Source organism: Gymnogyps californianus, chromosome 6, assembly GCF_018139145.2.
Source record: "Gymnogyps californianus isolate 813 chromosome 6, ASM1813914v2, whole genome shotgun sequence".
NCBI classification, from domain to species: Eukaryota; Metazoa; Chordata; class Aves; order Accipitriformes; family Cathartidae; genus Gymnogyps; species Gymnogyps californianus.
The window spans coordinates 31219331-31235100 of NC_059476.1; the positions used below are offsets into that span (position 1 = coordinate 31219331).

General features: G+C 39.8%; 1 protein-coding gene across 1 annotated transcript; it reads left to right on the plus strand.

Moving 5' to 3' along the window:
- The first annotated feature begins 1261 nt into the window (after window positions 1-1261).
- LOC127017676 (synaptotagmin-15-like) lies at window positions 1262-14453 on the plus strand. Its single transcript, XM_050898895.1, has 8 exons — window positions 1262-1335; window positions 4818-5016; window positions 5710-5852; window positions 6373-6668; window positions 7492-7662; window positions 8176-8296; window positions 10949-11128; window positions 12444-14453. Exons 1-8 carry the CDS (start codon window positions 1329-1331, stop codon window positions 12578-12580), a joined length of 1254 nt encoding a protein of 417 aa, XP_050754852.1. The 5' UTR covers window positions 1262-1328; the 3' UTR covers window positions 12581-14453.
- Window positions 14454-15770: the final 1317 nt, after the last annotated feature.

The window sequence follows — 15770 nt, forward strand, 5'->3', positions numbered from 1 at the left end:
TTGCTTATAGACATTATCCCGACAAATGCAAAACTGCTGAGCAAAAAAATCTACGCTTCAATATTACTACTAATTCAATGTAGAAATAAGAATAGCAAAAGCATTGCCTATGCAATATTTATTTAATAGCTAACTATGTTAAAAGTGCAAAACTGAAATATATGGAGCTTTTTCTTTTTAGAGTAAAAATGATCTAAATACTTTCTTACTTATGGAGGACTCAAAAATTAATAGAAAAAGCAAAACCAAACAACATCCACAGCAGGACATTTTAAATGCAATTAAAAGAATTCTGAGATTCCACAGAAACAGAGAATATTTCCTTAGAATCCTACTGGTTTAATTCCTACTCATTTCTTTGGCTTTTAGATTAAATGGCACTATGCAAATACCTGCAATAGTTGTGAACAGAACAAGCATGTATAATACAAACAGTTGTTAAATTTAAGGTATAGATTCTTGTCATACCGGCTGAGAAAGAAGCAAACATTAGCAGGCAAGATGAAGTGAAGGTGAATAATTTTGTTTCTGAACTATGCACGAGTAATTTTGTTAGTTAAGATCTGTTTGGTTATATTTATTACACACACAGAGATTAAAGATCATGACATTTGTAAATACAAATAGGAAAAGCTGTAATTGCAATTGTCTAAGTAGACTTTCTCTGTTCCTTTGTGCGTATGCATTTTTTTAAAAGTTTGAAACAAGTGCATGCTAATTTCTTGCCCACTCGAGTTTTCAGAATTAAGCTACTAATATCAAAGTCTTTTTCTGAGCATAATTGTAGTTTCCGAAGTTATCTCACATAGCCAATGTCGCACAGGTTTTTTGAGGGCTGACAGACGATTTACCTAGCACAACGGCTGCTCCTGTGCATATTTGCGTACCTCCCTCCCCAGCCATGGCAGCTGAAGAGCTATTGAAAATCGGTGATGGCTGTCCCCCCCAACCCGCACTCCTGGGGCTGACAGCGTAGGCTGGCTCGGCACGACGAGCCTAGGTAGGGTTGGAACTTCTTCGAGTATGTCCCTTCCCGATTTTCTGACCGGAACCAGAGATGTCTCTATTTTAACTGGTGTTTCCAGTCTCCCCCGTGTGCGACCCGTGAGGCGGCGGGGGCGGGCCGGGGAAGGGCTGCCCCAGGGCGCTGCCGGCCCTTAAATAGCGGGGACCAGCGGCTGGCACATCGCCGGCAACCCCGCACCCGGAGCGGGGGAGCGGGTAGCCGCCGCCTGCGAGCGAGCGAGCGGGGCGGGCTCGGCCCGGCGCTGCCGGCGGGCCCGGGAGGAGATGGCACCGAGGCCGTGACTGCAGGAGCCCGAGCGCCCATGCCCGGTGAGTGCCGGGGGAGGGGGGGGGGGGCAGCCCCGCTGCGGCTCTGCCGGGGCCGGGCGCGGGCAGGAGGGAGGGGAGGGCTCTGCTCCGCCCGCACCCCCCCTTCGCCGCCAGCCCCCCGGGCCGGGCACCTGCCGGGCCGCTAGCTTTTGCCCCCCTCGGAAAACACGCAGCCGCCCCCGCCGTGCGCAGCCTTGCCCTGCCGAGCCGGACCCCTCCCCGCCGCCGCGCCAGCACTTCGGGAAAGTTTGGGTTAGAAGTGAACTCCAACCTGCCGCTGAACTTAAAGGGCTGTAAACCCGTCCGACCTTCTTCTGGAGCTGCTAAGGAAACAGCAGCCGGTAACCTGCAGGTCTGTCAGGCACCCCCGATCTTTATTCCATGCCCGGAGCGCTTTGCTGTCAGAGGACAACTTGGCTCAGTGAGACAGACACAGCAAGTGCAAAGAGTTTACCCCCCACCCCAATTAATTCGGTTTATACTGTACATATGCTTATACTGTAAACGTTAATAAATCTGAGTATTTATATAGGGATTAAACCTTGTGATGGAGAATTGGCTGGTCACAACTCCAAAAGGCTTACTGCAAAGTTTAAGAAAAACTATACTGAAAGCATAGTGTCATCAGACGCTAAGCAAAAAGGGATCCAATCCTAAAGACGACAGATGATGACCATCAACGTTTCTCTGTCTTAGGATAAACCTGGTACCTATTAACAGTGGACAGTCCCCCAGCACAGGCCACTTGGAGATGAAGGGGTCCAACAGATCTCTTCCATCTCCCGCTCCCATGATCCTGTACCACAGCAGAACACAATACATCAGTTTCTCATGATGACAGGCAGTTATTTAAAAAGACACATATTTTCTCCCTGCACACAATGGATTCAACTAATTTCAATGGTTGATTTTGTGCCTAGTGCTACATTGTGCCCTAAGCTACTGGTTCTCTTGCTGATCTAATCAGGTAAGATGAACTAAAAGTGAGCCAAATTCTCCTTACTCTCATTAAATCATAGGTAGCTTTACTGAAATGGGTAAAACTACCTTGTATCTACCACTGTGTAAAAATAAAAAAGCAGAATTTGAGCCAATGGCAGTGGGTGGGTCATAAATACTTAACATCATTCTGCAGTGAACAAATTCAGTACATTAAACTCATTAACAAAGAGACTGGAAACTCATTCTCTTATTCCAAAATCAATGCACAGCTGCTGTACTATATAGTGCATCACAGCACACCTCAGCTTACTGTCCTTAATGGTAAATGGTGGTAACTGGTTATGGGGGAACACAGGACTGCTGCTGACAGCATTAAAGACTTGGGAATGGAGAGGACAAGTTAAACAGACAAAGTCCTGTTGAGCTTGCTTGAAATGTTTACCTTTAAGATACCCATGTCAGTAAAACCACCAGCCATATAGACATTTGTGTTGTTGATAGTACACCTGTATGAAGTGAACCATTAATTTCTATTATGTTCATGGGCATTGAACTAAAGCATTTTTTCTGCATCTGACCCTCTAAGCTGTAATAAAATGGCAATCTGACTGAAGACATACTCGAGCATGCTCTACAAAACTAAGAGGAACACACACACAGAATTTCCATGCTCAGGACTGCATTTGTTACGCGTTTCCTCATGCTGTGCATTCTTAAGAAAGAAAACTAAGTTACCAGTGTAGTACAACCAGACTTGTCTCCGTATTAATATTAACCCATACCAAATAGGTACTTGTTTCCTGTTCCTCAGAATAAGTCTTGTACTAATACTATTGTACTAATAGCCTGGCTAAATGCTGAAACGTATTCAGCCCACCTACCGATTGCAAGGACAGTGAAGTGCCTGTTGCTGTGGTATAGCCATGAGCAGGGTAGTTGCTCCATGGTGCTGGGAGACATGAGGGATTATATGACTCATGGCGAAGCAGCCAGCCAATTCCTGCAGAGAGCTAAGGCAACACACCTGGAGGGGAGCTGCAAAAGTAAGTTGGCTCCTATGACTGTACCAAATGCAGGAAAATGAGATAGGATCAGATTAAAGGCCTTTAAGGCACTATGGCCAGGTTAATTTTATAGCACAAGGTATTTACATAAGTGTTCTTTAGCTGAAGGACATTTCATATCATTTACTGCAACATGGCAACTGTGAAAAAGATCAGTAATACATGTAATTGCAACTCACTTCCTATACTCTTTATAGCTCTAATCAATAACTAAACCATATCAAATTAGTTTTGAATTCTCATTCAAAACTACTACCAGTGTTGACTGATTATTTTGTGCTTGTATTGTCTTTATTTACTTGTACCATCGTATAGAGGTGGCTAACTGCAAGGTATCTACCAAGCACAGACAGATAAAAAGAAGAAAGGAATAAAGCATAACCACAGTTATCTCTACCTAAAAGCAGAGAAGAGGAAAAAAAGTCAGTACCAGTTGTGAGAGAACACCAGGTCACTTTGTTGCTTCAATTTCAGGGGAGACCCTGAGAACTGGCAGTACACAGTACGCAGCTGATCCTGAGCTGCCTCCCGTGGCTGCAGAGTGGAAGATAATTCTGCAGTTTGGGCTCCTTTTCAGACAGAGGATATTCTGGTAGGATCAATTATCAGTTGAGACCTAGTCATGTCTCAGTGCACCAGTACTAGTTTAGTGGTAGGCCGAGACAGGCTGGGTATAAGGTACAGTGCCAAAGTGGTCTTTCCAGCCTTTTACTCTAGCATACTCAGCAAACATGAGAAAACAATGAACTGAGCCCATTATCAATTGTCTACCCTTGGTCTAGTGAGAAATTCTCACAACAGAATTCCTCATATTCATATTAAAGACATTTATTAAGTTTTATTAGTGTGGAAAAAACAAAACTCAAATTATACAAGATTTGGTTTTATCTGAAGTAATCAAGATGCAGGAAACAGTGTTTAACGGATACTTAAGTTTGACTTTACAGATCAGGAAACACATGCATCCTTAGAAGGAAAACAACCCAGAGCTTTGCTTTGTTCCTTGTGCCAGAATCTAGTCTCAATTCAACACAGAAGAATAGTTGGAAGAACAAACCAAACCAAAATAATGGTACCTTTTGTATTAGGTGCTCCTGGGTTTTCTTTTTCTTCTGTTATGAAAGCTCTAGGACTTCTGCCACGCTAAGGTAAATGCTGATGCTAATGTAAAATAAGAGCCCAAATAACTCCTTGGGTTTTAGGTTTTTTTCCCTGTCTATAGTCTCTTACATTGCAGTCATTGCCAGCATATCTGACCATTTTCTAATCTCTCACTGCTGATGTCATACATCTTCAGGTGTTGCATCATGCTATAACCAAAGACAAAAATGTGCATGTGAGCGGAACGTTTCATTTAAAAATCATTTTGGAATGTAAATCAAATAAATTTGTCAGATTTAATACTCCTGTCTACCCCCAAAACGTACATAACTTTGATCCTCCTATGATGCTTTATGTGCTTTTATGTTTGAACAGAACATGCAGTTGCTGTTGCTGGAGGTATAACAGGAGGGATCCTTTTATTTGTTCTCATTGGAATAACTGCATACCTGCTCTGGAAGAAATTTTGCTGCCTCCTTTCTTATGAAAAGCTCACCAGTCCTATCAAAGTGACAAATGCAAGTGCCATTTTTCAGGATCAGTCAACTTCCGCAATTCAACTAAAAAGCACAAGGTACATATTTTTGTTTTGTTTTTAAAGCACACACTGTTGGTAATTTATTTCAACTTGTAAAATCTCAAATGAGGGGGTGATCTAAATATATGCATGTACAGAAATAAATGAGACCCCTAAATTATATGAAAACAGTCACGTTCTGTTTTGTTCCTTTATGAAAATGATACTTTAACCATAAATGCAATGATTATCTCTGATTTATGTAAAAGAGATAATACATTCAAGTGTAATTGTTGCATGGATAGCTCTATCTGTTACCTAGACAAATTTGGCCTATGTTCCAGAGTAATTCCTGGTGGTCTCGTAATGAAGCATCCGAGAACCAAACAATAGGACTTCAGTTCAGAAAGGAGACTCTTAGAAAGTTAGTTACTGCAGGGGTTTGGGGCTCTAAAACAAGCAGCTGCAGTTAATTCTTCCTTTCCTTTGAAAGACCAATTCTAAAGGAGAGGAAAGGGAAGAAGTGCGGGATCTGTCTGAAGAATTAAGATCTGATGTCCCTCGCTGGACCTTTAGGCATTATACAAATAAAATCAATTACAAAACAATGGGTATTTATCTTTTCTACCTATGCATCTCCTTCGAATTTTTATGAAATTGTAAGATAAGAACAGTAAACTTATTACTGTTAACAAGTTTGGTTTCCATATTTAAACCAGAAGAGTCAGTAGCTGTTGTTGTCTCGAGCAGATCCAGAAGCATTCCATTTATCATTCCACCAACACTGCACGGGCGAGACTGGATTAACCTGACGAACGAAGAACACGTTCAGGAAGGCAGCGACCCCTACGCGATTCCTCAGTCCGGGCCACGGTCATCATTTCATTCTTTGGGTATGGCATTGCAAAAACAGGACTCTTTTTAAGGGTACTCTTTTAAAGGGTAACTTTATTATGAAGCATGTTTATTGGGGGCATACCAGACAGTGTTACACAGTACAAGCCCTAAACACTGTATGTATATATGTTTTTTATATATACAGGAACTGCTGTGGGACCTTGTGCACATGGCAGACAAAGCAATCTCTCCTTCTCTGTTTTGTAAAGGCACGACATGAGTGTAACTCAGGAAGTGTCTGATTGTTGTCCCCAGAGTGACCAGTTGCAGATTGCAACAACAAATACCTAAAACTATCGAGGTACAGTCACAGGAATAAGAGAAAGAAAAGAAGAGTGGTGCAGCCTACAACTACTCCAAATTTGAGGGAAAAGGAATTAAAATACCAAGTTTATGCAAAAATGGATTGTTAATAAAGAGATTAATGTGATTTCCCCTAATACAGCAGTGGTTATAAAAATGCCTGTGACAGTCTTGAGACTAATCTGAGGGTGCTTGTTTTTTTATCTCATGAAGCTGGAGCTTATGTTGTAGGGATCATTAACCCAGAGCTGTACAAGTGTCCTGAAGACAAAAGTGAGACGGATTTTCCTGAAGGCAACATTGGCCGCCTCTGGTTCTCCATAGAATATGAGCAAGAGTCAGAAAGGCTCCTTGTCTCCTTGATCAAAGTCAGAAAGCTGCAGCTTCCTGCTGATTCCTGTAGTCCGTTTGTGAAAATCTACTTGCTGCCTGACGAAAGAAGCTACTTGCAGTCCAAAACAAAACGCAAAACCCTTAACCCACAGTTTGATGAAAACTTCATTTTTCAGGTACTTTTCCCTTTGATGAACCAGATTTTTGTTTGCAAATATTGACTTGTCAAACTACAGTACATGTTTTGTGAAAATTAATTTTCTACAAACTTCTACCAAGATACAAGTCTTTTCCACTGGAGATAGGACTTATTAGTGGGGCTTCTGGAGATCCTGGGCTACTGAAGTCTGTGGCTCCAGAACTGATCTTACTTGTGGTCTGCACCAAAGTTGAGGATTCCAGAACTCGCCCTGGGAATGATGAAAACTCCAGTTTGAACTATGGCTGAGCAGTTCAGCCCAGCAGCTCTACAAGTCCAGAAGCAACCAATACTGAACTAATGCTTTCATTGCTTTTAGTTTCTTTGCTGTGGAAGTAGGCTAGAAACTAGAACCTGTGAGATGTCTGGTGTGATATTTGTATAGTGCTGTAAAGCTAGGAGCTTGGCTGCCTACGCCAAGAGGCTTTCAGCAGGTGTCACAAGACAAAAGCTTTAAAACCAAAAACGTTTGTGTTTCAGACAACTGAAAAATGAATGTTTGCAGATTTCTAAACATTTGTGCCTGGAAGCAAATGCATCATATAACACTAGATCTGTATGAGCTGAAAAACCGCCAGCTAACTTCACATTTTTCAAATGAAATTCTATTTTAGCTTGGATCTTTAGACTTCTGCATAGCTAAAACTTCAGGCAAATTAAGAAAGTGGACTTCAAATAATTAAGGAAATCTCTACCTACCTTTAACACACTTTGAAAAATTCTTCCTTTGAAGTCATGCTAGAGTAGAAAAGTGTCAGATGTTTTATAATTATTAATATATTCTTCCTTTTCCTCTACAGGTTTCCAGTAAAACGTTGCTCCAAAGGACTCTGAAGTTTTTGGTTTATCATGTCGATAAACAGAAGCGGCATCATCTCCTAGGCCAAGTTATCTTCCCACTGAAAAATGCAACATTAACTGATGACAACAAACTAGTCATATGGAGAGATCTGGAGAAAGAAAACTTGGAGGTATGTGATACCAGGCTGCTTGGCATTGTGGAATTTCTGTCATCTTACAAGTATTGGAGGGGTACAGCTGAAGTAGAAGGATGTTGTATCGAATACATCAAGTGCAAAAGTATTTGATAAACATTTGGAATCAAAATTCCCATCTTACCGACCTGCAGATCCGTAGCTGTTGTATAGGGATTATCCAACTGCTCAGAACAGTCACATGAGTTAGGAGATAGTTACATAAGAAAGCACCTTCTATTATTTGCTTCTGTTTTGAATTAGTAAGAGCAGAAAAAAGCAGAAGAGGCAAGGAAATAGGCATCACCTGGAAGAGAGAGTAATTCAAAGGTTCAGGCAGGCTGATTAATTGGTTCTATCAAATGTCACAACAGCATAAAGCTATTAAAATTCACTCACATGCCTTAGTGTGGCAGAAACCACTAGTATGAACAACTTTTTTTCCCCTCATTTGTCTGTGTGAAGAGAGTTTTTCCGATATATTTGACAAGCGTTCTTCTGCTTCCAAAGCCTCCTTCAGAGTATGGTGATATCCAGTTCTCCCTCAGCTACAATGACTACCTGGGCCGCCTCACTGTAGTGGTTCTGAGGGCAAGGGGATTAAAGCTCCATGAGGAGAGCTATGCTGTCAGTAAGTGTCATTTCCTCTCTGCTATCAGCTCCAGAATTCCTGTTTTAATTTGCTCCTTCCTCATCTGTCCACCCAGGCTTGTGCTGAGTGACTTTGAAAAGAACAAATAAACATCCAGTGATTTAATTTGAGTGGAAAAAAGCCATACTTTGTTACTGGGGTAATTAGATTTTGATAGCTCAGTTCTGCTATGTTGTGGTTTTGTTTCATAATAAATGGTTTGTCTCACGTCATCAGTAGCAATTTTTTTTCCTGCTTTAATATAGCGAGCAACATCCCTCTGTGGCACTCCAATCCAGAGAAGGTAGCATTTCAGGGGATATTGACATTAACAGAGTTGCCTCAAGGCAAAAGCCCAGAGGTAACAGCTACAGGACAACTGCTGACGCTGAACAGCTGTCCTGGGGAGAACTGAACTGGGAAAAAATTCCCATTTTAGGTCAGCCTGGCCGTTGTTCAAAGGACCATGGCACGAAGTCACAATTTCTCTCCCTTACTGCAGGGGGAGTTTTCCTGGTACATCATGCTCATGTGTCCTTGGCCTCAGAGACGTTGAGTGTAGAGATTATCTCAAAATGCTGTTGAAGATCTAAACACTCAAAGCAAAAATAGATGGAAGAACCAAACTTCTGTTTGAATCTGTAGTGATTTTTTTTGAAGGGCTTTGAAACCAAACAATATAAACGCAAAATACACCCAGCAGTTAAAAAGAAAAGAGGTTTAGTTCTCTATATACACACATCAACTATGAAGTTTTTTTGAGGTTTCAGTGGGCTGTTACCAGGATGTTTAACTTTAGAAATGATGCCCTCTAAATGAGTAAATCTACATTCATAATGTTAAAGACAGATTTGCTCTGTTTAGGGTAAAACTCATAAATGAAGAAATGCACAGTAAAATAACGAGAATATAGAGGTTTCCAACAAGCAGAATCATCCCCTGTGCACTTGCTGAAAGATAAATATATTACAGAACATAGTAGTTTTAGAAAACAAATAACTAAGATAAGGATGGCCAGAAAAAATATGACTGGTTCGTGGCAGATGAAAAAAGTGGCATCACAAACTAAGAGAAAGTGTTCTAATTTTGTATCATTTCAGTAGCTTTACAAGAGATGAAGAACACACTTCTTAATACATCATGTCTCTGCCTGCAGGTTGTTGTGAAGTTCTGTAGCACGGAGAGCCAGAAGTCTGTGTTTCTTTCTACAAATCTAACATTAATCTGCCATGTTATTTTAGTGCTGGTATACTTGAGGTTATCATAAGCAAGAGTCATGGGCACGCTCTGGAGGGAAGAGCTGCCAGAAGGCGATTCTCCAGAATATATTACTAAGAAAAAAAAGGAAGATTAAATAAATTGGGTGTTATTTCCTTTGATAATGCCCTTCAAGTATGATTTAGGGTCCACAGATTCTCTGGTAAATCCTAAAGAAACTGGAATAAAAAGGTTTCTATATTAACAGGGCTTCGTGCAACACTAATCTTTGATGGAAGATATGCAGTATAGGACAGTAAGGAGACATTTACTTTTAGATTCAAATTACTGAATTAAATGTATTAAGAAGTAGTAAGTAATGAAAAGTCAGACTTTGTCAGCTTACATAGTAACACTTTCCACATATAGCACTCAGGTAGCAGCTCTGTCATAAAAAATCTGGTCTGGTAATCCTGCACCCTCTGAAACAGTGATGAGAGTCTACTGGATCTGTGGAAATAAGAAGGAGACATTAGGAGGCCACCAACGCTGTCTCAGTCCTGACGTTTCTAATAATTTTTGCTATACCGATGAACCTTAATGAACTGAATAGCAGGGAGTAATAAACACAGTAGCAGCATGGAATCTGTTACTGCTTCACTGGAAAAGAACAAATCTTTAGCCATCAATTAAGAAGAAATTTCTACATGCTTGTCACTAAATTTTGTAGAAGGGTAGGGAAGAATGGAAAATTTCAGGCTGCTTTGGATCTCATTGTCAAAGATCTACTGAGTAAGACCACAATGCAATACAGGTCCCCTTCAGGAAGCAAAGCAAATTTTTTTTGTTGTTCTTGTTCCCACACTGACACACAATTTTTGTAATATCTTCTAGAAGAAAGAGAAGAGATCATTGACCTTTTCCTCAAATTTTCTACAGAATCCCTTACCACAGGGCTAGAAGTCATTAGTAAAACCTTTTGTTTAAGGATTCTTCTTTGACTAGGAGAATCTGTTCCCCTGAAACATATCCTATCCAAGCGCAGGCTGCAGCTCTACAACATGGCTCCTCCCTCATGGCCTCCCTTGTGTTGGATCAAATGATCATGTTGATCAAATACATGAAATTAACTACTGACCCAACAAACTAAGCCTTCAAAAAAGTCTCCATCAGATGAAGGGAAGGTACAGGAATATAAGATCAAGGATGCAGGGTAAGAATATGACTGCTCCTTTTAACAGCTCTTAAATTGGAAAGCGCACTGCAAAACTGCACCCTAAGTACTTTGCGTACTCCCTTCTTAATGTTACGCATTGCCATGCTGCCATGTATGTTTCATGAATCGTTCATGATCTAATTTTATACTTAATGTTCGCTCCTGAAAGCAAGAAATTCTTTAAGCCTTCTCCCAACTGCCTCTGATGTATTTTCTTCTTGAATTTCTTTTTCTCCAAGGTGTGTATGTCAAAGTCTCACTAATGAACCATAATAAATTCATCAAAAGTAAAAAGACAGCAGCTGTTCTGGGATCTCCCAATCCAGTGTATAATGAAACCTTCCGTTTCAAGGCAGATCAGACAGAGCTGGATACAGCAAGCCTGAGTCTATCTGTGCTCCAGAGTATCAAGGGAGAAAGTAAGCTATATAAATTATTACAGTTAAGATGTCTTAAATCTCTCGCATATTGCAGAGATACTTAAAACTGGGAGGAACTAATTCCTTTTCAGCAGTAATCATAAAACATATAAAAGGTTTGGGGTATTTCACAGGCTGTTTCTTTAAAAAGCAGAACAACTTATATGCAGTAAGTGTATGTCTCTATTTCAGAGGCTAAAGATAAATTTAAGACATGAGTAAAATAACTGTAGGCTAGTCACTGTCAGTACAAAGTGCTGTACTTTTGTTTCATTCTGGTATCCTACGAAAACAAGCTTATGCAATTACGTTCTGTGAACACCTGTGTGTATAATCACCAACCTCCAAAATCTTGAAGCCATTCACTGTTCCTAACCAAATCTGAAAGAGGAATAGGAATTTTAATTATCACAGCAGTTCAAGCAGTGAGGAAGAAGAAAGACTACAAACATATCCATTCCCTGGCAGAAAACCTGGTGCTTGAGGTCACCTCTTGCTAATTGTCAGAGAATACATTAAGGAGTTCTGCTTAGAGAAGCAAATCAGAATTCAATATTTGCACTGCTCACAAGAAAAACATCTTCCCTGCAGTGCAAATATGATCTCAATAATGAAACATTAATACCTTCATTTGGATTCATATGCTCCTAAAAAAAATTCCTTTAGGTGAGATTTTGGGCAGGTGCTTTGGTTTTGAGGATTGACAAGAACTAGGATTAGTACTCGAGTCTTTCATCATTTTCACTTGCGGACAGATAAACGCTTTACAAACATTCTGAAGTTCATGTAAGGCAGGTTCGAATTATTTTCCCCATCCACAGCTGAAAAGTTCAGGCATGAAGAAACAATCTGCTCACTGGCAGCGGGTGGTCAGTGGCAACCCACATATTGCGACTCCCAGCTGTCTCAGTAACTAAATGTATTCTTTCCCAAGCTAGAGCATCATATGAATCCGACTAAGGTTGCTGATGCCCAAAACTAGGGCACGCTTCCACAGTACACTTGAGGTAGAGGGGCTGGGCAGAAACAGATCTGTGTACCTTAAACTGATTCTAGTTTAGAGTGCAGCCAATAGGGTAGGCCTGAACTGACTAAATACCCACTTACTGCAGTACCTTGTAATGGTGAATCTTAGCATGTAGAAACTACGGAACTTGAAATCAAGAGTGAATTCCTTGATGAAAATTTTTGTTTAAAAATAACTTTCAGAACATGCATTACTTGAAGAAATACAAGTTAATATTCTAATTTAGGTAAGGATTTCAGAGAAGGTCTCACAGGTGTTAATCACTAACTGCTTTCTTTTCTTCCCCAGAAACACATCTGCTAGGACGTGTAGTAGTTGGGCCTTTCATGTACACCCGCGGCAAAGAACTAGAACACTGGAATGAAATGATCAGCAAGCCCAAGGAGTTGGTTAAACGATGGCATGCTCTCTGCCACAGCATGTAAACAGCACAGTTAAAAAAAAAACCAACCTTAAAATGGAAAACCTCTTACTATCTTTCATAATCTAATGATAAAGGGTACAAAATCTTTGACCATTTTACACTCCTAAGTAGACAAGAATAGAACAAGTAAATTCTTTCCTTGCCCAAATGCAAAGAGAAGACTTGGTCCCTGGTAGGCTGGATCTCTATCTTTCCTCTCTTCAAAGTATATTTCCAATTTAATTAATATGCAGCAGAGTAAACAAAACAGGAAGACAATCATGATCTCCCAGTATTAGTTATTTTGACTAGTAAATTCCAATTCTTGGTCATGAATTCTGAGCACAAATGATCATCCGTCATGTGGATAGAACCCAAAATGACCTAAGAATTGTCAGTGATGATACCAGGCCTAACTGTCTGCTGCATTGCATCGCCACGGACAGAGTAGCTTCACCAAAAGGGATGGAAGCCCAGTAAGCATGCCAAAAGAGACAAAGCCCAAAAGATGTTGACTGACTACTAAATTTACAATTTATTTAAAATAGCAGCATTATATTTCAAACCTCTTTTGAATAGGAATGGTGGAAAGCACCGAGTGTTTTTTGATCAAAAACCTAGAAGCACCTGTTCACGTCCCTCAGCACAGTGTATTTCTTGCAGTAATTCAGTTAGATGTTTTCAGCTGACCCCAATGTACACCACTTTATGTTGACACCAAGGGAGAAGCATAAAACAAGTCCTGAAGTTACAAATAATTGGAGGCTTGCAGGAGTACTGGAGTACTCTAAGTAATACAAGGGACCTGTCCTGTCCTTATATTTTTCTCCCTAAACACGTCTCTGCTGGAGACAGAGCACTGATTACAAGAACCTTGGGTTTGACCTAGTATGACCATTCTTACGTTGGAAATCCAATTAGCTTAAGCTCCCAAGACATATGTCTGTTTTAGTGGTAGAGTTTTCTTCGTTAAGTAAATTACTGTTCTGTAAAATAATTCAGAGCAATTATTTTTAATCAAAATAAAATAAAATAGGAAATTCTTCTCTTCTTGATTGTTCACTGGGGACCTGAACTCTGTACCTTTCACGCCATACAGTCATAAACCAGACACACAGACTATTGCAGCAAAACATTTTGTACAATTATGTTCTAAGAGAACCATAATCTCTGCAGCTGAAATAAAGCCAACTTCCTTTCAAACAGGATACAATATTAATTGATTCAATGTATTAAAAAAATGAGGCTTCTCTAGAGAGATGAGAACAGTTTCCATTTTGATAATATTGTTACTATCTAAAGGAAACATTAATGAGAATATATCTGAGAGGAATTGTAAGATAATAGACTCCACTTCACCTGATCCCCCATTTGAAATGTTACATGGTACCCTCAGTCCGTCTTGCTAACTGCACCACTGGATATAAGATAAGCCTAGACTCATTACATTTAATTGAATTTTACAAAATGTTCAGCCCTTGTTATATCTGTTAAATGAGTAATGCCAGCACCCCCAACCCCAAAGAGCTATTTTCAAATTTTACTCCTACAAAACCACTGAAAACCAATCTAATAGGCAACATGGTCGATTTGGGAAGGAAAACTATATATAAACTCTATGATAACTATATTACTATGATAAAGCAATTTAACCAAATACATTATGTCCCTCTATGATTTAAATCACGCCAATAAACATTAAAGATCTTAAAAGTAAACTGTTAAGAATGTTTCAGACAGTTTGGTTTACTAGCTTGTGCAGGAAGATGCATGTAACGTACAATGTCTAGTAACATAAATACCTCTAAAATGGGAAGTCAGTCACCTGTCTGACTTGATGTACAGTATGGTCCAAGTAATAAAACAATGCATTGTACTATTGTGGTCTCTGTTCTTCACGCTTCTTATACATTAAAGTACCAACAGTTCCAGTTTGTGTGTTCAATAGTTCCAGCTAAAATAATGAAGAAAGATTTAAACGCACTTACCAATGTACTTGACTTTGCTCAAGGTCATCCAAGTGAAGTAAATGAGAACGGTCCTTTTTGACTCTTCCTGAACAAGAGAGTTATTTAATAATGTTTCTTGCTTTACGGGAATAAGGAGTTACAATACCGTGTTATCAATTGTCACATAATACAGCAATTTTTTTACCTACTGCCTTTTAGAGATCATCCATCTGGTCTTGTGCTTGAGACTTATATTGAGATGAAGGAGGAGGAATGATTACAAGACCTCTCAGTGCCTAACAGTGCTTCTTTTCCTCTAAAAAAATTTAAAATTTTACCAAGATGCACAGCACAGAAAACCCCCATCCAAGAAATACAGAAGAAATAGATACAAGATCATATAAAATGTGACACCTTCCTCAATACTTCCCATTACTATTGACAAATACAGGAATTTCTAAAGCTCTGCAATACATCTAGCATGTAACTTAATGAAAGTACAACCCCATCAAATGACAGTGAGCAGCAATTTACCACCATTTTAGAACAGACATGTATAATGGTTACATTCTTGTTCTAGAGAACAGGATCTCGGAGAAGAAGCCCTACCACTACTCAAACAGAGTATTTATTTATATTTGCTTGTGGATCACTCTCTACCTTACCTTTTCTCCCAATTAAAATTATACCTATACTAGTCTAATGATCACTGCCAGGTATACTACTCTATCCTTCCTCTAAGTGAGGAAATAAGAGACCAGATGGATTTATTTGATAATTGCTTGCTCCTAATATAACAGGACATTCTAAAAGCAGCAGTGTGATGAAACTGAAAGGGAGCAAGATGCATTACAGGTGATAAAGGATCAGAAAGCTCCTTCAGAGGAAATCTCTATGCCAGATGGAGGCACAGAAAGTGAAATGGCTTCCTGTTTGAAAGGCAGGGAGAAAAGTCTGAAGTAGTAAACACAAGGCAGCAGGACCTAGAAATTTTACACAGAATTACTAAAGTGAAGATAGGAACCAAAGAAACTATAGAACTATAGTAAATTTATTAAAGTTAACATTGAACTATGGTGTCATGTTTATAACTTGGATTTCAAGAAGGAATACTGTTAAACAAGAGTCAGAGTGGTGATCTGAAAAATCATGAGAAATGAATGAGGCAGTTGGGTCCAAGTCAGCTGGAGAGACCTAACCACAGTACGTAGAACTTGGTGGTTAGCCACACACAGCTCACCAATCCAGATGGCATGACTTCTG

What these genes read in the sequence shown, in the direction of transcription:
- LOC127017676 (XM_050898895.1), top strand. An exon ending in ATTCAACTAAAAAGCACAAG is followed by an intron (nt 5,017 to 5,709) that starts GTACATATTTTT and finishes TGTCTCGAGCAG; the next exon opens with ATCCAGAAGCATTCCATTTA. An exon ending in CCAGAGTATCAAGGGAGAAA is followed by an intron (nt 11,129 to 12,443) that starts GTAAGCTATATA and finishes TTTCTTCCCCAG; the next exon opens with AAACACATCTGCTAGGACGT.